Source organism: Daktulosphaira vitifoliae, unplaced genomic scaffold (assembly GCF_025091365.1).
Source record: "Daktulosphaira vitifoliae isolate Bord-2020 unplaced genomic scaffold, ASM2509136v1 Scaffold_1, whole genome shotgun sequence".
Lineage (NCBI taxonomy): Eukaryota > Metazoa > Arthropoda > Insecta > Hemiptera > Phylloxeridae > Daktulosphaira > Daktulosphaira vitifoliae.
The window spans coordinates 20,652,207-20,675,935 of record NW_026099572.1 but is presented as its reverse complement, the minus strand read 5'-3'; the positions used below and the strand labels follow the sequence as shown (position 1 = coordinate 20,675,935).

The 23,729-nt window shown below is 29.1% G+C and overlaps 2 protein-coding genes across 2 annotated transcripts; one reads left to right on the top strand and one right to left on the bottom strand.

Annotated features, from left to right (window-relative positions):
• Window positions 1–12,342: 12,342 nt before the first annotated feature.
• LOC126907903 (uncharacterized) lies at window positions 12,343–13,287 on the bottom strand. The gene has a single exon (XM_050689608.1). It carries the CDS (start codon window positions 13,285–13,287, stop codon window positions 12,343–12,345), a length of 945 nt encoding a protein of 314 aa, XP_050545565.1.
• Window positions 13,288–14,852: 1,565 nt separating this feature from the next.
• LOC126907831 (craniofacial development protein 2-like) lies at window positions 14,853–15,984 on the top strand. The gene is made up of 3 exons (XM_050689490.1): window positions 14,853–15,030; window positions 15,110–15,456; window positions 15,547–15,984. Exons 1-3 carry the CDS (start codon window positions 14,853–14,855, stop codon window positions 15,982–15,984), a joined length of 963 nt encoding a protein of 320 aa, XP_050545447.1.
• The last annotated feature ends 7,745 nt before the right edge of the window (window positions 15,985–23,729 follow it).

The following is a 23,729-nucleotide window of genomic DNA, read 5'->3' as shown; positions in this document are numbered from 1 at the left end:
TAAATCAAGAGTATTATAATTGAAATCAAAAGGTACCTTATAAACTCTCATGATGAAAATGGGTTTCACAATACAACGGTTTTAGTTCAAAAGAGGTTTTTTCTGGTAAACTGTCAAATCCTGTTAGTTCAAAACTGATTTCATTTATTTTGTAGTGGTTTTCCTTTTGTTTTTTTTAGTTCTATTGACCAGCGACTACCTCGCCTGCCTGCTTCCCTAACAACTCATACTTCCTTCACGACAAAAGCAACAAAAATTTATATTAGGTCACATTAGGTCTTCCAGTTCAGTAAGTTTTTAAAAAACCTTTAATTTAGTTATTAACATATTCATTTTTTGAGGTTAAGAAATCTGCTGGTAAAAAATGTTTGATAATTGCAGTAAATCGGTTGTAAAAGTATAATTCATTATTTTATAATTTTATAAGGAGGGATAAAATAAAATAACTTTCGCGATGAAAATTTTTTGAATCGACTAAGCCATTTTTTATTATACAAAAAAAATACAAGAAATTTTAGAGTGACTATCTCTAAGGGGACTAAAGCTCCTTCTCACTGTTATTTTCAGTACAAGTTTAAGTATTCTTATTGACACTGTCCCGTTTCGCAAACACGATATACAGAGCCCCGCGACCTCTGCAATTTTTGATAGCCGTCACCCTATCATAGGTGTACATGGTAGTTTGACTGACTAACACCACGTGCGATAGGCCGCGGTACAAAGTCCATCAAATGCCACATGGCAGACGACGACCCGCCACAAACTTACCTTTAAGTCGTCTTATCGAGGACTGTGTCTGATGACACAGCTACGTGCCGCCTGAATACCGCTCGACGTGTCCATCTACCGTCCGCACCAACATAACGTCAGCGCTTAATTTCATTATCTCTGTAATTTCATCTTAATCTCCATTAAATTAGTTGTATAGGTTACGGTGTACTGTTGAGTTGCTTTTTTTTTTACAATAAATAAACGACTCAACGCCACTTATTAGTGTAACCTCTGATATCGCCTACATTATTTGCATTACGCATCAACCAACCCTATAATACTATAATATATCTTAAGTTATCTTATTAATATATCTTATTAACATCCTTCGGTTACGCTTTTCATACAATGTCAATAATATTTTGTAAATGTAAATTTATCTATTGAGATTTTTCACCGATTGTAGATTGACAGAGTTTTTAATATATTGCAAATGATACAACATAAAATATAATAATACAGGTGGTCAACAACGATTGGATAAATCTAATAAATTTTAATTCGGCAAATAATTTGCATTATTTTTTATTCAAATACATTTTACGGTTTTACACTTCTAGACTATTTAAAAACAAAGTTGATACCCTTATAAAGTATAAAGCATGAAAATAAATCATTTTATGACATATAGAATAATAAAAGCCAATAAAAAGAAATTATTACTTTCAGAAAAATTGAATGGCTAGTGTCCAAAGAATCTACCTGAAGAATTATAATTGACTGCACATTTTTTGACTACTATCGTAACTCAAAACTTAATAAAATAAAAAGATAGAGAGTAAGATAAAATTGAGAGTGAGAGTTTCTTTTAATTCGGGATGTGATTCCGAGGGTCATAAAAAATATAAATATCGACTCTAGTTGATTTTTAAAATCTTACCTGATATTTTTCTTGGTTCTTATAATATCTTAAGTAATAGTATTAATCAATGTGTTAGCGCAAGTCACACTATACTATGGTCTTTTATCTTTGTTTGGCTGGTCAGCAATGTGTCTTTTAGTATTAAGTCTAATCAGTGTACGTTCCACCGCTGAACCATCAGCGACGCGCTCCAATATTAATCAAGGTTACATTTGTATTTAAATATTTTCATGTAAGTTTTAATTATAAATAAAATTAAGGAACAAATATTTTGTACATTTTATTTATTCATATTAAATTTAATATTTATTACATTAATCAAACAAATTAAAAAAAAAAAAAATTTTATATCATAAAAATAAGGTTAATTGAGCGTTCGATTTTAACGGTTAATAATCCCGCTCACCAACATTTCTGGTCCTTCGATCCGCAATTATAAGAATAATTAAAAAATAAATAAATTTTCGAGTACAAAAAGTGCGTATGTGCGTAAAGTTCGGGTAGTGTGTTTTAGTTATTTAAATATAGTTAATTATACTTGTTTACAATAAGCTAAAAATAATATTGGGTTTTCTTTGCCCATAAGCATACAATGGCCGAGCAGCCAGCTGTGGAGAATGCAGTATTATATGGTAGGCGAGGTACAATCAAAGGTCAACTGACAAGGTTTGTTACTTTCGTGTCTGCAGCAGCACAGAAAGGTGGGGATAGGACTTCACTCAAAGTCCGCCGACAAAAAATTGAAGAAGTATGGAATGAATTTCAAAAGATTCAGGCTGAAATTGAAGAACTCAGAGATCCAGAAAGCCCAGAAGATCCATACAGAATTCAGTTTGAAGAAATGTACTTTGAGGCAGTATCAGAGTATGAACGAATATTGGCTAGTGATCAAGCAGAAATAGAAGAAATAAATCACACGGTAGATATTCGAAACACATCACAACCACCCATAATGACGTCAACACTAACAAACAGTTGTGTATCTAATCAACCATCAATTGTAAAATTAGCGCCATTAAGTGTACCTACATTTAGCGGCAGCTATAAAGAATGGTCAACATTCAATGATATATTTAATGCGTTAATTCACGAGAACGAAGCATTAACTGATGTACAAAGGTTTTTTTATCTAAAAGCAGCTTTGTCGGGCGACGCATTGAAAGTAATACAATACTTCGAAACATCGGCAAAAAATTATAAGATATAAATAAGAAATAGCGCGAGTCACACTATACTATGGTCTTTTATCTTTGTTTGGCTGGTCAGCAATGTCCACCGCTGAACCATCAGCGACGCGCTCCAATATTAATCAAGGTTACATTTGTATTTAAATATTTTCATGTAAGTTTTAATTATAAATAAAATTAAGGAACAAATATTTTGTACATTTTATTTATTCATATTAAATTTAATATTTATTACATTAATCAAACAAATTAAAAAAAAAAAAAATTTTATATCATAAAAATAAGGTTAATTGAGCGTTCGATTTTAACGGTTAATAATCCCGCTCACCAACACAATGATTGATAAATAAAATAACACAATTCGATTTAGTTCACAACTTTAATACATAAAATGTTTGACAATGTTCACGTACAATGTTAAGTGCACGATATGAACAGGGCTGTATGAAGGTTAGCTCTGCTTTTTTATAATACTTGGTATGCCCGAAAATCATCAATGTCTCATTTTCACAATATTATTATTTATTAATAAGTAAACATAAAATATAGAAATTATTACAAATGAATAGTATATAAATCATTTTGTCATTTTATGTAACATTATATAGTTTTTTTATACACTTAAGATTAGGATTTATACAATGCGTTTAATTATTAAAATTAGAATAATTTGGAAATAACGATTTTAAAAGTGACTATTAATCGATTAATGATTGAATCGTGTATATTATAATACAAGTGTACAGTATGCGTCTGTAGAAAATTAAAATTTTTTGTTTGAAAAGGATTATGTTCTTCTAAGACTATGAATATATTATATAAATAGAATTGTTTATTATTTTTAACAAAAAGGTTAAATAAGAGACCATTATTTTGGACTGGTAGCCTTGTGTTATCTCATGTCATGATAGTAACGAGTATATTATGACAAATAATAACGCACAGCATATAAATAATAACACTTTTGAAAAAAGCATTGAAAAACACACGTTTAAAAAAAAAAAATTTGAAAAAACTTGATGGCGTGGTAAAATGCATTTGTTCCAAAAATGTATAATACAAAATATGAGTATTTAAAATATTTAGCATCAACTTTGATTATCTCTGGATGAGTAATGCATTTTAATTATCAAATAAAATGTAAAGTAATTTTTAAATTTCATATAATGTTTCAAAAAATATTCCTTCAGATATTTGAAAAGTTATTCAACGCAAGTATTAATACTAAAACATTTTCTTTTAAAATAATTTGTTTGTGCAAATATAACCATGAATCCTATAAAAATTTGTTCCAACATGTTTTTCGCAATGTATTTGAGTAAATAGAACAATATACAATCACATATTGCGTGCTGAAATATTTTTTGTTGTTGATTTATAAATATAATTTTTATGCGTGATTCAATACAAAACTAGTTCTATATTACTAATATTTGTGAAAATATTTAATTTTTAAAAAACATTTTCCCATTGCTTTTTATGAAAAATTTGTAAGAAAAAAAATAGCTTTTCCTGAAAAATTTACAAAATGGACTAATGTGGTTGTTGCTTCAAGACCATCAAATATATGTTTGCAATATTTCATTGCATGTGCATTATCAATATAAAACAAACATCGAAAATAGTTATACATAGTAAACATAACCAAATAAATATAATTCACAAAATTATTGAGCCATTAACCTTCATATAAGCAAATGAAAAATGTATTTCTAATTAATTATTTTTTACTAGGCTTCGCCAAGCTGGTGCTCCACCTAGTTCTAAGGTGGAGCACCTAAATTTCGGGCATTTTTAAGTAATTTTCCAGCAATGGCTGATTTTTCAACTTTTTATTAAATTGAAATGGTATTTGATTTATCAAAATGTACCATTACAATATAATAAGTTATTTATTTTTATAAAGTATACATTGTTGACTCGGGTATGACATAATAATTATTGTATTTTAAATTTTTGATACAAATATTATTTTGTTTAATTCTTTTTTAATAATTAAAATATTTACATTAAAAATATATTTATTATTATTTATCACTAATAAGCAAATAATAAAAAATAAATATTTTTATTTTTCAAAAATTTCTAAATAGCCATTTATTAGCATTTTTCTTTTATACACTTTTTAAGGAATCCACAACAATATTAAGGCACGTACTCATTGAGTAACAAGCATTTCAAAACAATGAGTGGGTAATACGTTTTTAATGTTATAGCATACATATTTTAATTATACGTATTCTATATTTTTTCTAGATGTGTTAATATAATAAAAGTCTATTTTGTTATTTGATATTTTTATAGTACATACATACAAGAGTGAGTTTGTATCATAAATTATTGGCTGAACATATTGGACAGTATAATTTTACTAAAATTTATATCATCAATTTTTATTTTTTGAATACTAAATCAATAATTCTGCTTGAATTATAACTGTGACAATAAATCACTTTTAAACTGTTAAAACACACAATTTTTTTAATATAGTGTTCAATATAATAGATTTTTATATAAATACAACCATAAATTAAAATGCCTAAAATTTATTATATGTGAAGTTTCCAAAAAGTACTCTTCTTGAGAAGATATACATTCGTATTATTAAGTAATTGATATACTAATAATGATTTTTAATCAATATTTCGTGTTAACAATCTTTTTTGTGATATTATGTAATATACAATTTATCACGTGTAGTTTTCATACGGAGGATCTAGAAATTATTGATAAAGTTGAAGAACTTAAAGTTGCATTCAATCTTGATACTGGATTTTCTTATAATATTAACCCTGAAATGTTTGAAATGGATTTAGAAGAATTGAAAGATGAGATAATTGACGACGTAGAACCAGGACTTATTTTGTCTATTAGATCACAAATTATGTACAACGACCTTTATTGCGGTGATTTATATAATTTTTTATATTACACTGAACTTATTCAATCTTTAATTGAACATAATTCTACTTATGAAAAAGATGAATTCAATAATTTATTGTTGAATGAATCAATAATTCAACAAATGATAGCTGTAAAACTAAAAATACATCTAACAAAATTTTTACAGCCTTATTGGATCATGTACATGTTTGCGATTTATTTAAAAAACCAGACAATTCAAAATAAGTTATCGGTGAAATTAGATGTTATGGAAATTCTAGAAAAATTAAAGAAATATTTATTGTTATATACTACTAAGTATTGTCGAAAAAATAATAAATATAATTTATCAGCTAAATTGTACAATGAATGGTATGTACAAATTCAACTAGAAGAAAACATGAAAATTTCAATGATAGAAGACGTAATGGCGGTAATGGTAAATAGAAATAATATTAATAATATATTACTGAACGGTGAAAAAGTAGAAGATTGGGTTTCCCTTAGAAAAATTTATCTTTACGAAATTATTCAAAATACAGATATTTTGAAAACTATAATAAAGGATTTCGGAGAACAAAGCGAAAAAAGTTATAATAATATTATCAGTGATATTTATTGTGCATATGAAGCTGCCCAAAATTATTATTGGTTTGATGTATGGATTTCAAAAATTAGAGTTTATCATGACAAAATCTTTAATATTTTTAGAGTCGTAATTCTTCATTTAATTAGAAAGCATCTAATGTACTTAGTAAATAAAGATGAAACAATTGCATATGATTATAACATACAAATGTATCAGTTCTTGAAACGTAATATGTATACATTTAATTTGTTGTTTCGTCAATTTACAGTGTTCCATTCATGTTGGCTACATAAACCAAGTGATTTATATAAAACCTATAATGATATAAATTTTGGTCTTATCGGATATGCTGAAGGAATAATAAAACAACATTTTGTTGAGTCATTTGAAATATTACGACTAGAAGTAGATAACAAACAATATAACAAGGATTCAATTAATAAAACTAAGACACTAAGGGAATTAGTTCAATTAGGCAAAAAAAAAAAAGAAGAAATAAGAAATTTTCAAAATATCTCAGATATCAAAGGCTTGAATGATAACTTCGAAAGGTTCAATATATTTTTAGAGTATTTTATTAATATATTTAAGCATAAACTTAGTGTTTTTTGGTCGTTCAAACAATTTAGCGATGAATACAAAAAAACTAATTATCGGGAGCCGCAAGAAACAGAAAAAGAAAGATTTCTTTATCTATAATATTTATATTAAAATCATCAAAATGACTTATAATTGTTTTCAATTAGTTCTTTAAAATTAATAAAAATCGAATTATTATATTGAGTTGCAAATAATAAAAAAATTAATAATATTTGAATGGTTATTGTATGTATGTCTTTTTTTATTTTACCAGTATAATTATAAAAAATTATCTATGTGCATTGAGTATTTAAATTATTTACCAAACTATGAGTTCATAGATTTTGCTTGTATTTAATAAGTAATTAAATGCAAGTTTCTTTGTTTATTATCTCGATCGCCTTATTTTTACAGCGGATCACAATGGTCAGAATTAAAAAATAATGAAGAAATCATTTTTACAAGGTTACACTACTTTGCTTAATCTTGCTACACGGTTTTTGTATACACAATACTAACATATTGCATCAACGTCATCTCCTTAGCCTTATAACCAAAAAAAATATTTCTGAGCTTGAACTAACTAAAAAATAAAAGTCAACTCATAAATGATCCAAAATAAACTAAATTTTTATAATGCCCATATATGTAATGTTGAAATTAAAAATTTTACCTTCACAAACAAAAGTTCTTCAAAAATTATAAGTTTTTCTTTAATTTTTTAAATATTTATCACTTTTAGTTATTAAAATATATATATATAAATATTGCCGTAACTCAAAAATTAACAAAAAAAAATAAAATTAAAAGATTAAAAGAAAAAAAGGTCAGAATATTATATTTGTTAGAATTAAAAAAATGTGAGTGAGAGTTACATTTGATTTGGTGTGTAATTCGAGGGTCATAAAATAACAATGTAAATTTTCTTATCGATTTAAAAAATCTTACCTGGTAAATTCTCTAGATCTTATAATATCCTTAGTGATGATATTGGTAAAAATGATAAATAAAGTAATACAAGTTCAAATTTTTAGTGCACAAATTAACACATAAAAATTTCGACAATGACGATCACGACGTTCGCATAGCTTAATACGGAGCACGAAAAGAACAGCCCAATACGGAGCACAAAATGAACAGCCAGGAGCAAGGGTTTGCTCTGGCGTTTTATAATATTTTTTACCCCCAAAAATCGTCACTGTCGAATTTTTAGTATAATTGTTTATTGATGAATAAGCATGAAACACAGAGTTCAATACAGATGAATAGAACATAAATTATTTTGACATTTACATATATAACATTAACATGTTTTTTTTACAAGTAAGACGAAAAATTAATACAATGTATTTAACTATGAATAGTAGAATAACAAAGATGACAAAAATAATATATAGATTTTCTTTTGGTGAGGAAAGATTTTAAAAGTAATTATTAATTGATTTATGACAGAACCGCATATACTATAACGTAGCCAAACGATGTGAGTTTTTTGACTATTTCTCTTAAATGTTTATCTAAGTTTTTGTTCGAAAAGGATCATGTCTTTGTAAGAATATAATGTATAATGAAACAATTAAAATGTTCCATTTCTATGGATAGAAGTGGTAACTATTTGAAATGAAAAAAGAATATACTAATAAATACTAAAAGATAGCATTGTTGAGTACACGAACAGGGTATTTCAGTGTTGTCCCGTATAAATTATATTATGACGATTATATTACGACAATATATATATATATATAATGAAAATAAAATAAACAAGTTTTTTTTATTAAACTTCAATTTTAAAGAATAAAGGAAATATAAAACTACAATCTGGTTTATAAATTATAGTGTTATTTACAAAAAACATATTTGTGTGACTTATGCTTTTATAAATTTTCATTCAATTAATTAATTTAGCTTGCCAATAAAATTTAGAATTATAAAGAAATTTGTTAGTGTACTAGTCATCGATCAGCTTCAATAGCCAACGGAGTGTTCTGTAGTCGAAAACATTAATATTATTAATTATGTATCAATAATTTGCTTTTATCTTTTTGTCTACTTTTAGTTAATATAATTTTTGTAATTTAGCAAGTAATGCCGATTATATGTTATTTGACTATTTTTAACACCTGACACTGTCCATAAATTACACTCTATTCAAGTCTAATACTGTTGTATTACAAGAGGACGTTATACAGCCAATTTTAGAGCTTAAAAACAAGTCTTTCTAAAATGCATTTTACACACTAAGTACTGCATTTTTTATTATTAATGTTACGACTGTGGACTGTATTTTATTTTTTACGAGAATAATATTACTTAGGTCGCTTAACTATAAATTAATAACACGAACTTTTCTATATGTGAATAGTGAGGCATTTATTAGGAGACTGGTTTTTCTCCGCTGAGTAAAACCGATCGTTCGCTTATCACAATGATAATAATAATAAAAAAAATCATAATAATACTCATACAATGGAGCACACCGCAACATACCGCCGGCCTTGAAGAATTGTCTTCAAAACGATATACAAGAATAAAACATAGGTAGTAGTTAACAGTATTATACAAAATATATAGATAAACATAGATATAGAAAATAAAAATATAAAAAACAATAAAATAACAAACTAAAAACAATAAATGACACATTATATCCCATAAACTACAAATATTTAAACCAAATAATTACAAAAATCAACTAAATATAAATGTATAAAAAAAAAAATTTTTTTTTACAAATGAATATAAATTGCCAATTAATTTTCTTCGATTAGCAAAGGACACAAAAACCTAACTCCTCGGCGAAAAGAGCCATTCATGGTTTTGATGTCGGCAACTCGAATGACACCGTCATTTCCGGTTACTACATTTACGACACGACCAAGCCGCCACTTTAAAGACGGAATATTATCGTCCTTGAGAAGGACAATGGTGCCTACTTTTATCTTAGGTCCTTTCTCACCAACCCATTTCGTTCTCTCCTGCAACTGCGCTAAATACTCCCGATTCCAGCGCTTCCATAAATTTTGAGAATATTGAAAAACACGCCTCCAACGTGTTAACCGGTTACTTGATATGTTCGTTTGATCCGGTTCAGGTAAAGCAGTTAAACAATTACCAATAAGAAAATGTCTAGGAGTGAGAGGAGACAAGTCGATTGGATCAGAGGATAGAATCGTTAATTGGCGACTATTTAAGCATGCTTCCGCCCTGGTAATTACAGTATGTAGCTCCTCATAAAATAAATGGGCATCTCCCAAAACCCTACGTAATAGATATTTCATCGATTTAACTCCAGCTTCCCACAGACCCCCAAAATGCGGTGAGCGCGCAGGAATAAACTTCCACTCCACTTCGTTTTCACACAGCATATTATTAATTTTACTTTGATGTTCTTCAGTTTGAGATAATTCATACCATTCTTTAAGTTGACGATTTGACCCGATAAAATTTGAGGCGTTATCAGAGTACAAAGTTTTACTTTTTCCGCGTCTATCAAAAAACCGATTTAAAGCACGTAAGCAAGCATCGGTACTTAAATCACTGACCAACTCAAAATGCACCGCATATGTCGCAAAACAATAAATATACACACATAAGCTTTAGTAACCGGTGAATTTTTCCTTAATCCTGTTTTTAACAAAAATGGACCCCAGAAATCTATACCTGTGGCTAAAAAAGCTCGACCCGGAGACAGGCGGTCCCTTGGTAGATCTCCCATGATCGGTTGCACCACTTGAGGCTTGTGACGAAAACAAACAACACATCTATTAACGGTAAATCGTGCGAGGTTTCGACCATTAATAGGCCAATAATTTAATTGAATAGATGCTAATAACGCTTGTGGGCCACTATGCATTAACTTGATGTGTTCTTCTCTAAATAACAATTTGGTAAACGAACAATGTGACGGTAATACCATAGGATTCCGTTGAAACACTGAAATATCGTCTGCGTTTTTTAAACGCCCGCCCACGCGTAGCAAATTGTTTTCATCCAAAAATGGTCTAAGACGATATAATTCACTTGCCTTTGAGATTTCCTTTCCTTTTCTCAATTGCATTATTTCGCTTAGAAATGATCGACGTTGAACCAACTTAACTAAACATAACTTCGCTGCGTTTAATTCTATCGCACTTACAAAGCCATTTCGCTTAGAAGTATGAAATACATTTTTCTTTTTGTAAAAATTATCTATTGCGTTATTTTTAAATCTTAAACAATAAGCCACAACGCGCAATAATTTGTTGAACGAGGAGAACTTTGATAGTAACTGAAACTCTTCGTCGGTGGAACACACAGCACTTATAGAAGATTTAAATTCCGGCATTTCTTCTAATTTACTGCCAATCATTTCTTTTGGTGTATTTGGCCATTCCTTTTCATTCAACAAAAGCGAACTAGGCCCGTGCCACCACAATGACATGGCGTTCAACTCAGATACGCGACATCCCCGCGATATTATGTCGGCTGGATTATCTTTGCCTTTAATGTGATACCAGTCTGACGGAGCGGTCAATTCTTGTATTTCACCGACACGGTGTGCTATAAACGTTTTCCATTGACGCGAAAGGGACGATATCCAACACAATACAACCTTTGAATCAGACCAGTAAAATTTTTATTTATAGGTAATAATAACTTAGGAATAATTTTGTTACCTAAACGTGCAAGTAACACGGCAGCACACAATTATAATCTCGGTAGAGATAATTCTTTTAAAGAAGCTACTTTACTTTTAGCGCTGATTAAATTACTATAATTATTACCATACTCGTTGGAACACCTTAGATATAAACCACAACCATAAGCATTTATACTAGCATCGGCAAAACCATGCACTTCAATGTTTACCATTCTATTTTTTATTGTAATTTGTCGTGGTATTTTTAAGTCATTTAACGCGTTCAAATCAGTTTTATAGTTTAACCATTCTTTACGGATTACATCACTTACTGGCTCATTCCATATAATACGTTCCTTCCATAGACTTTGTAATATTAATTTAACCTTTATAATTACTGGTCCGATCAGCCCAGTCCGATCAAATTTTTATTTATCTCAATTTTGTACTGTAACATATCTTTATGCGAGTCTCAGCACAAACCTAGTATTTTTGTTATCGAATTATTTATATTAGGTAATTGGGTCAAATTCTCTTCAATGCCATTCACACTATTAATCAACGACGATTCATTCGACGACCATTTACCCAATTCAAGATCGGCTGCTGATAGTATTTCGATAAGACCGTCACGTAATTTATCAGTTGCCGCCTGCGATACGTCACCATTCAAAAAATCATCCATATAAAAATCGCGACCTATAGCGGCGGCCGCACTGGGAAACCTGTTTTGTTCAGTTATCGACAATATCTTTAAGCAATATCTACCAAAACATTTTATTTTATCGTGTTTTCGTAAAAAATTTTATTTAGATTTTTATTTATTTTTATTTAAATTTTTTTTAGATATTTAAATTTTTAGGCCTATTGTGTTCACTTTAGATATGCGCTCGGCTACCAATAACGCAATAAACGATGGACACTTATATATTGTATGCGGCTGATTACAAACATAACACTTAATCGCTGTAGTTATCAGAGGATTTGACCGAGTCATTAATTTACAATGATTGTTCGCATGTTTTATAAAAATACTTTTCCGGTCAACAGTTAATAAATAATTATTACTGCATTGCGAAGATTCTATGGATTCCATTATCTGAAAACGTTCGCCTAAAAATGTTGTCAATTCCTTAACAGTTGGTACTTTATCCTTGGATGATTTTATCTCCCATGACTTCAGCGTTTCTCGATCCAGCTTTGAACACACTATGTGCAACAGTAAAGGTCCCCAATCTCCTGGGTTTTCGCCTAAAGTTTCTAAAGCTTTTATATTACCATTTAAGTCGTCTATTAACATACGTAATCTTCTGGCAGTACTATCTTGTAACGGTTCTAATTTGACAATATTTTGGACGTGTCTTTGAACTAACACCTTTTTATTATTATAACGTTCAATTAATGTAGTCCAAGCGGCATCATAGTTTGCATCCGTTGTTTCAATGCATCTAATACTACTAGCTGCTTCTCCATTTAATGATGACTTTAAATAAAAGAATTTTTGAACTGGCGTTATCTCCGCATTAAAATGTACCAGGCGTTGAAACATATCAAAAAAGGCTGACCAATCTTCATATTTGCCACTAAAAGTTGGTATATTTAATGCAGCTAAATTAATTGCCGATAGTGTCGAAGTAGTTCCTGTATTTTGCGCTGTTAGTACAAGACCTTGCTGAATCATAGGGTTTAATACTTTCTCTGCCTCCGCTAGTGCTTTAAAGTAAGTATCCTCAAACTCTATCCGATATGGAAAATTCTCATTATTATTTTTTACTTCATCTGCCTCGTCTTCCATGACAGACTGGACCTGTNATTTTTTACTTCATCTGCCTCGTCTTCCATGGCAGACTGGACCTGTTGAAATTCATTCCACGTATCTTCTAACTTTTCTCTTCGTATCCTAAGTTGATATTTATCGATATCTTCCCCATGTATAAAAGTCACAAATCGCGTTACAGTATTTTTTAATTGACCTCTTCTTACTGTAAGTGGCACTGAATCATTTGTAGGGGCCATTATAGAGAAACGAAGCAAATCGATGATTATCCCCTGACCTTACTTACCTACTACTTTTATCGCTACTATACATATACCGTTAATAAATTTACTATTCCGACTGTTTATCTGTGCGGTCTAACNATACAGCCAATTTTAGAGCTTAAAAACAAGTCTTTCTAAAATGCATTTTACACACTAAGTACTGCATTTTTTATTATTAATGTTACGACTGTGGACTGTATTTTATTTTTTACGAGAATAATATTACTTAGGTCGCTTAACTATAAATTAATAACACGAACTTTTCTATATGTGAATAGTGAGGCATTTATTAGGAGACTGGTTTTTCTCCGCTGAGTAAAACCGATCGTTCGCTTATCACAATGATAATAATAATAAAAAAAATCATAATAATACTCATATAATAGAGCACGCCGCAACAATTAATTGCTTAGATATATCACTTTCATTTGGTGTTTTTTTTTTTAAACATAAGAGGGATTTTAAAATGTGCCCTTTTTTTGAAAAAATAACTTTTTTAACTTTACTTTTGAAAATGTTTTAAATTGTTAAAAAAATAATGATCATCATAATGGCTTATTAAATTATTTCTGTATTTTTATCATTGGAAAACAAATACAAGAGAAAAGTTGGGTTCCCAGTTAAAAAGGTTATGATAGCTAGACCGAGAAGTTCAAATCAAACCTTGATTGGTCGTGATTTATGCGCATAATATAATTTGTACACGTGTAGTTATTTTTGTTAAGAGGACGCCATACGGGCAAACAAAACAACGATATGACCGAGAGAATGCGCTTTTAGATGTTTTACAACCGAACTCTTCAATCACCACCTGTCCATCAATCCGTATAGCATGCACACACCTGTACGGCCGCCTAATATTATTTTGGAGCAGCACATCATTCTACTATTGACTGTTATGCTATGCGTTACATATTATTTTCATTGATAAAAGCGATAAAGCTCTCATACTGTAAAACAAAATGAATATGTAATTATTATAAACCCCTCANTATATTTTTAATTTTATAATCCCCTCAGGGGTGTGCTAAGCAATTAGCACTACGGGTTTGGCGAACCCGGGGCCCCGAGCCCTGAGATTACCTTAATTGGTTGTCTCAGTTTTGGTCCTCCAGTTTGGGGGTTTGGCGGTGGGCTAACAACTCACCACAGTAAAAAAACAGTGTTAAGAAACCTATCACTACTAAGCCTCGGAATACAACAGATAATTTGGGAAATAGAATTGGAACTGGAACAGGAAAATCTGGGATATTTCGATTTGGAACATGGAACATAAGATCCCTGTATAAGCCAGGTGCCCTAAAATGCATTACTGGTATAATGAAAGAATATAATGTAGATTTAGTAGCCCTCCAAGAAGTAAGATGGCCAGGTTCGGGACATCTTAAATCAGATAACATGACAGTTTTTTATAGTGGAAACGATAATGGAAGACACGAGTACGGAGTTGGTTTTATAGTGAAAGAGTCTTTAATTTGTAGTAAAGAAATTCGAAGCAGTAAATGATCGATTATGCTATCTAATAATTGATGGGAAGCCTTTTAACATAGCAATAATCAACTGTTATGCACCAACAGAAACGGCAGACAATGATTATAAAGACTCCTTTTATGACAACCTAGAAAGGGTATTCGACTTAATACCTAGAAACTGCGTAAGAATTGTAGTTGGGGATCAAAATGCCCAAGTTGGACGAGAACATGTGTTTAGATATACTATAGGAAAGGAAAGTATGCACATTGAAAGCAATGATAATGGATTGAGGTTAATAAGCTTCGCCTCAACCAAAGGATTAGTAATAAATAGCACCCAATTCCAACGGAAAGAAATTTACAAACAAACCTGGGTGTCTCCAGACGGAAAAACTAAAAGCCAAATTGACCATATACTTATAGATAAAAGATATAGAACTAGTGTTAGACAAGTAAGAAGCTATAGAGGGGCAGATGGAGACACAGACCATTACCTTGTCATAGCATCTTTTAAAATCAAACTGGCTAATAGTTGAAATCAGAAAAAATTAAATAGTAAAACACGCCTGGAAATAGAGAAAATTAAAGATCACGAAATAGCCAAAACATACCGACAGAATCTAAATAACGAACTTATTGAAAAATCTCATAATGCAGTACAAAATATTGATGAAAGATGGAACATAGTTAAAAACTCGATTAACAAATCATCTGAAATATTTAAAAAAGAAAACACATCCCATGTTAAAAACTCATGGTATAATGATCGGTGCAGAGAAGCCATAGGAAAACGCGCAGAAGCAAGAATAAAAATGATACAAGACCCATCTCCTAATAATACAGAAGAATTTATTAAAACCAAAAAAATAGCAAATAAAATATTGAGACAGGAAAAAAGAGCAGCGGAAAAAGATCTTATCCAAAAAATAGAAGTACATAGGCTCAACCAAGATTATTCTTTAAAAAATGTAGATCAATAAAGGAAGGTTTTAAAGCTCAAGCCCGTATTGTCAAGGACCACGATGGATATTTGATTACGAATGAAGAGGGTATCATCCAAAAGTTTCAAAAGCACTTTTAGAGTATTTTAAACATTGACCACGATGATACGAATGAAGATGAATGCGTGATGTATCAAACGGCACAACCTCTCCTTGAGGAAACAAGTCATAAAGAAGTCGAGGATCTTATCGGGATTTTAAAAAACAACAAAGCCCACGGAGAGGATAATATTAATTCTGAGTTATTAAAGATCGATACTAAATAACTTGTAAATAAAATACATGGATTTTTAAAAGAAATATGGAATACCAATCGTATTCCTGAAGATTGGAAAACAGCCATCATTTGTCCCATTTTCAAGAAGGGTGATCCAATGGACACAGGTAATTATAGGGGAATCACACTATTAGACTCTTGCTACAAAATTCTATCCCTGGCGATACTACGAAGGCTGGAAGTATATTCCAAAGATAAAATTGGAGACTATCAAACTGGATTTATAAGAGGAAAGTCCACCTCTGACCATATATTCACTATAAGGCAAATAATGGAAAAATTTTATGAATTTGGAAAAGATATCCACATGTGTTTTGTAGATTTCAGACAGGCATACGACAGTATTAATCGAGAGAAACTGTAGATGGTACTAGAGGAATTTGGAATCCCGAAAAAACTTATTCATCTGATAAGAGAATGCTACACACATGCCTTGTGCAAGGTAAAGTTTGGCAACGGTTTATCGGAGAGCTTTGAAGTTAAAACTGGCCTTAAACATGGTGATGCACTATCACCAGTCCTTTCTAATTTGGCGCTTGAAAAGGTGATCAGGTCAATGCCAATGAGTCAAGGCATGGAGATTCTGTTCAAAAATACGCTCCTTGCCTATGCAGACGACATAGTTATTATAGGAAATACCCGACAAGAAGTAGCGACAAGAACAAATGATTTAATTAATGCAGCAAAGCCAATGGGCCTGGAAGTAAACCAGAGAAAAACAAAATATTTAGTCATGATGAGACNGGGAAAAACAAAATATTTAGTCATGACGAGAGGAACAAGGGACAACTCTCACCTAGTAGTTGAAAACTATACTTTTCAACAAGTGAGTGATTTTAAATATCTTGGGGTAAACATAAGCCAACAAAATAATATGCACAACGAAATTAAAATAAGGATATCTGCCGCTAACAAGGGTTACTATGCTTTAGAAAAATTATTCAAATCAAAACTTCTTTCTAGACGATCAAAGGAACGACTATACTCAAGCTTCCTACGGCCAGTGTTAACATATGCGTGTGAAACATGGTCAACAACTAAAGGAGATGAGGAAAAAATGGCTCGTTTTGAAAGAAAAGTACTCAGAAGGATATATGGACCTATTTTAAAAAATGAAGTGTGCAGAAGAAGAACTAATAGAGAAATACAACAAATTTATCGAAAACCTGGTATTAACGCTTTCCTCATGAGCAAACGAATTGAGTGGGCAGGGCATGTATGGAGGTCAAATGGAATTTTAAAGAAAGCACTAGAGGGAAAAATAAACGGGAAAAGACCTAGGGGCCGCCCAAGACAGCGCTGGATATACAGGGTCAATGATGACCTTAACAAATGCAACCAGGAAGTGACGATAGCAAACAGCGTTGATAGAGATATGTGGAGGAATGTAGTAGAGGCAGCGAAAGTCCTTCAAGGACTGTAAAAGCTGAAGAAGAAGAAGAAGAAATTATTACAAAATATCATAAGATTATAATATAATATTATTTCAAATGCTACCGCTTATTAAACGTTAAAGTCTTGCGAGTATCACATTTGTAGTTAATAATTTATTCACAACTATGAAAAAATTAATTTTATATAATTTATTGTTGCATAAAATTTATAATAATAATATCTAGTAATATGTATGGAGTTAGTATTTAGTTAAGTTTAAAACATTGTATAAAATTAAAATTGTTGAGGAACTAATTATTTAAATTTTTACTGGTTGTAAATCAATTCTTTTCGACCGAAAATAGAAAATAAAAGTTTTTTTATATCTTTTAATGCAATGTTAGTATCCATGACACAATCACCTTTAATTTACAGTCATCTGTTAGTTTTTAGTGCAGTGCGGTTTTGCCTTGCAAATAGTCGGTAGAATCGAGGGAAAAAGAAGAAAAAAATTAATTAAACACATTTTTAATTATTAGCTTCGATGCAAAGCTGAGAAGGTATTAATTTTACCATGATGTGTTTTTTTTTTTTGTGCCTGTCACTACTTTTTCTCAGTTCTCACTGGACCGATTTCTTTCAACAATACGTCTAAAGATCACAAATCGTATCTAGTTGAAGACATTACCCTTAAAAATTAAAAAATTTCCCTTGTTCCCCGCAAATGGGGAAAATCTCCAAAAAATTACAAATCTATAAATCAGTAAATTTTGTCATTTTTTTCACTTTTTTTCTTAAATCTTCCATAACTTTTTCAAAAATCAACAAATCAACATAATTATTTTTTACAATAAAACCTTAGATATTTCCCTTTCATTTGGTATCATTTTTTTTGAAAATTTAACACTTAACCTGCTGACTGGGGGGGGGGGGTTAAAATAGTAACTTTTTTACAAAAACTAACTTTTTCAACTTAATTTTTGAAAATGTTCCGGAAATACTGCGTCCTTTAAACATATATCAAATTACAGCTTATTTTATGTACTGTAAAATGAAAAAAAAAATTTGTACCGACACTTTACCTTCTGCATGCAAACGGCTGCCGTAATTAAAAAAACCNTCTACATTTAAACGGCTGCCGTAGTTAAAAAAACACTATTTTTGTGTTAAAATTTTCGATTTTAAATTTTCAACTTAAAAATGCTATAACTTTTCGAAAAATGTAAGTANATTTTCGATTTTAAATTTTCAACTTAAAAATGCTATAACTTTTCGAAAAATGTATATATCAGCACAAATTTTTTTTTTCTAAATACATTATAAGTACATCTTTCATTTGACATACTTTTTATTAAAATTGGACAATTTTCCTTTATATAGGTGTCGTTCAAAACTTGAAACATTGTAATGAATGATTAGAAGTTATTAGGAAATGATTACTATTATTTCTATTTCAGTTATCTATTACGATAAAAATGTAAAAAAATCTAACTTTTCTGATAAATGTACTGTGAATAGTAATTATAAAATTCCCTGATTGCATATTAATCTTAACAATTTCATTTTTTCTATATTATAATGTAAATTTGAAACTTGTAAGTTGAGCTAAATGTTATGGTAATAAATTCTTTTTTTTTTTTTATTAAAACTTTCACTTTAAAGGACAAAAAAAAGTAGGTTCAAAATGATTACTTTTATCATATTAAAAATCAAAATCAATAATAATTTAAAAACAATTAATTTTAAAAATTGTATAATATATAATTATAAGAATTACTAATCTGGGTTTAATTAAGGAAAATAGAAGTTGATGTTGCTTTTGTATTTATCCATCAATTTCTTAGAATTAAACATTATCTACAGATTTATATCGAAGCGTTTCTTGTGATAGTAATTTTAACCACTGTCAGATTAAATCTATATTGGACCCCCCAACTATGCAACGTCATCTCATTGCCGCAACACCACTGTGTTGGGTTTTTTTAGTTACATATAGTTCTTGATTTATCAGCTAATATTTACTTTTTTTTTTTTTGTTCTTTTATATCCGATTTAAGTAATCTCTTTGGGAACTGTGGAAGCAAGAAATAAGAGTGTAAATTCATATTTGATCAGTTTAAATTTGTGAAAGATATTACCAAAAAATAATACACATAAACGAATGTATATTAGATACCGATTATCAAACAAACGGATATAGAAATCATAAAATAAATACCATTTCACATTTATCAAAAATCTCTTTATCATATATCATTTTTCTACTATGCCATTCCATTCAAATTCAAATTCAAATTTCGAAAGAATCATTATTTTTAACTAACCTTAAATTAAGCTAGGCGTGAAAAATCTGGTATTTGCAAAAAATGTAAATTAACAATGTTTATCTCTGAATTAAAAAATTACGCAATAGCATATTTTATTTTAGATTAAAAGATTTGAATACCAAAATGCTCATATAAAATTTAATTTAAGTTATTACTCACTACAATGCAAGTAAACTTAGTGCGTACGCCCACTTATTACATACATAAAATAAATGTATTATGTAAGAAGTATTCTATGTATCATAAATATATATGTAGTCAATCAGAAATTTGTAAAATGCTGTATATATTATTATATTATTATATATTATTATGTATATAATAGTATATTATAATAATATACTTTTATCTTATATTATTTAAGTTACCTATATAAAAAAAAAAAAAAAAAATACATTGGCCTCAAGCCGAAAAATGGTAATGATCAGTTAAATTAAAACTATAAGACGGAACGTACTAAGAGCCCCGATAGGGATGTAACTTCGTTGAGAATTAAGGACATTTATTACTATGTTCTTACCATTTTTATTGGATTATAATATTATATACTGTAGCCTGAGCTACTGACGCCGATCAACAAATTCAGTATTGTTTTAACACCCGTTATAGATGTAATGAATATAAATTTCATTAACTTTGAGATTTTTGAAAATATATGGAAATAATATATCTTTAGTTTATTTTTGCAGATCTACATTTAGAGTATTAATTTTAAGTACAAATAATAGTAAGAAATTAACTAAAGAAAATGTTTTGACTGATTGATCTCGTGGCATAAAAATAAAACACGATAGCGCAGTGTGGACGAGGCGGAGTTGGGACAAGTATATATGATATCTGACAGTGATAAAAATTACTATCATAAGGTACGCTTCTGCGCTAGTCTGTTGATAGTGTTTAATTTTAAGTAAATGGTGGATTATGCCAAAAGCATAATTAAATCCTATTTTTTGTTTTTATACGACTGAAAATAGGTCGTCAGTACAATTTTTTATTTTATACTTCTAGTACATAATCTAATCTTTATTTTAACATATATTTAAATAACGCAGTATTCCCTGAGTATTTTCAAAAGTTAAATTGAAAAACGTCTACTTGTCTTACAAATTATCAAAAAAGCTATTCTCATCTCTGAAGAGGCAAAATATTCTAAACAATTATAAATTTATAATTAATGGAAGTTAGATTCGTATAAATTTTATAGAAAAAAAAAAACACCATATATGTAATACGGTAGCACTGAGGGATCGCGGTACAGTATGGACATTAACTTAAATACATTGTTTAATTTTGAGCGCGTCGCCGTGTATATATTTGTAAACTAAAAGAAATTCAATAATATTGTATAAACTCGTACTTTTTATAATCGCTCGAAATTAAACAATGTATTAAGTTAATTTAATAGTTAAGAAAAATTCAAATTATTACTATTAATAATTATCTAAAATCATTATTTAAATGCAATGAACAAATTATTCATAAGTGAGCTCCAAAAAAGACAAATACCTCTTTACGGTTTCCTGACACACATGTAGGGTATTAATTTAGATACAAAAAATAGGAAGAAATTAGCTAAAAAATATGTCATTTTTTAATTGATTTCATAGCATAAAATTAAAAAAAATAGTAATTGGCTTATAAAAAATAGATATTATTTTCAATTGCTATGGAAACAATAATAGTTTATTTTATATGAACATTTCAGTCTATACAATTCATTATTTAATAATATTGCTTTAGTACAATTTAAAGAGATATAATAGTATTTTTATTTCTATAAAATATAACATGATACCAAAAAAAGGCGTATTTAGAAGTTTTATAAAATTTGTTAGGAAGTTATGTACAAGAAAGATTGAAAACAATGTTGTAGCCAATATCGAAACGCCAGATGACAATATTGCTGCGAGTGGAGACTAGGTTTTATTGAAAAAAGCATATCCGGAAGTGCCATCCGAGAGTAACACCAACGAAAGAAAAAACGGTTTGTGCTTATGAAAAATTATAATTTCTTATTTTTCAGTTAATTATCATATTATGTGACGGGCCAAAACATTATTCTATAATACGTTAAAATTTCAAATGCATTCACTATTAAAACACAACCTCAACACATTTTGTTAAATTCAAAAAATATATTCGCATTTGAAAAAAAAACAAAGTTAAGACCCTTGCAATGCATAAGAGATAAACTTCAATTGTATTAAACAGAAGAATAATATGTGACACTATAGATAAAAAAAAATAAAATTATTCAAATTATTTTTATTGTGTAAATCAGTTTTGATAGCAAAATTATCCTGTTTAATAGATTAATAATATTTAGTTTGTAATAAACTGTATAGACGTTTACATGTTAGGGACGATTGACGTATACACCTGGGCCTAGATTTTCTTTAAGGGTAAATATACGTATTGATTATGTAAATGGATATTTAAAAGTGGATGGATTTACCAGTACCTAAAACGACACCACTGTTTAACTATCTTAATATATTCATAGTCTATAATAATAATATTATTAGGATAATATGTATATATAATATAATATTATTATAATAATATAATAATATGATGAAATAATATTTAGTTGGTTCTAACTCAGAAACAAGTTTGGTGATTATAAGTAATAATTTTTATACAGTCAAGTTCTCGTATGATCAACATAAAATCTCATCACTGCTATAACTTCTTTATCCTATTGCAAGAATTGTATAATCAATTCTACTTATCCACGAAACCTAATAATTAGAAAAACAATAAATATTACTCTAAAATATTAAATAACTTTCTGTCGCTTGGCGTAAAAAATTTTACTTGCAAAAAAAAGAAATATATAAGTAAACCAAATTTTTTTTTAGTGCTATTAGTAGAACCGAATGTAAAGATCTTGGAGATCAAAACCCTTAATTTAAGCCTCTTTCCCGGAAAAAAGTAACTCCAATTATGGCCTGTATTAAATAACAATGTTGATTTATTATTTCAATATCATATAAGAAGGTACAAAAATATAAAAGACATTATCCAAATTTACATCAGTAGTGTTTTTTGTTTGTGATTTTAATCATAGATATATTTGAATAGGTGTTGATATTGCCGCACAAACTAAATTAACTGGACAAAATTCATAAAAGCTTTATTTTAATAGAAAATATATTTTTAGGGAAGCTAATTGTAGAGAACTTCTTTTGAGTATTAATTAAATTTACAAATAGATTAATAAACCATATGTTATTGAGAAGGTTTCTAAAGTCAAATTTTGTATTATTTTTCTACTTTTTATCAGTTTTTAAATACAGTTTTAAGGTATTTTGGGCTTGTCTCAAAATTTAATAAATTATTTAGCTAAACATAGTTTTTTTTATTATGGAAAATATGAAAAGAAACATATTGGATTGTTTAAATTCTTATTCATTTTTATTTTTAGAGTATCTATTCACATCTCATAATTGCTGTGAACTTTTCGTACAGCTTTGTTTAACAAATGAAAAAGATTTGATCTATCTTTACGCTCTACCTCATAATACTAATTTTAATATCCTATTCATTTTTTATAGTTTTAATACTGTTGGTAATTTACAATATAAATAATAAATTTCAAATGTTTAATAAATGATTAATGAACACGAAGAAAACATATGTAATTTAAAAGTTAATTTTTTATAATATACAACACGTTTGTTTTGGGTCATCGTGTGGTACAGTGAATTATTCAGTCGCTGTCTTAGCACTGATGTTCAGCTGTT

Bases quoted from the DNA above. Each gene is read 5' to 3' on its own strand.
- LOC126907903 (XM_050689608.1), bottom strand. From the start codon at position 13,287: ATGGAAGACGAGGCAGATGAAGTAAAAAATAATAATGAGAATTTTCCA.
- LOC126907831 (XM_050689490.1), top strand. From the start codon at position 14,853: ATGAAAGAATATAATGTAGATTTAGTAGCCCTCCAAGAAGTAAGATGG. The intron at 15,031-15,109 runs GTAAATGATCGA...ATGCACCAACAG, and splicing joins TAGTAAAGAAATTCGAAGCA to AAACGGCAGACAATGATTAT. The intron at 15,457-15,546 runs GTAAGAAGCTAT...AGTTGAAATCAG, and splicing joins ATAGAACTAGTGTTAGACAA to AAAAAATTAAATAGTAAAAC.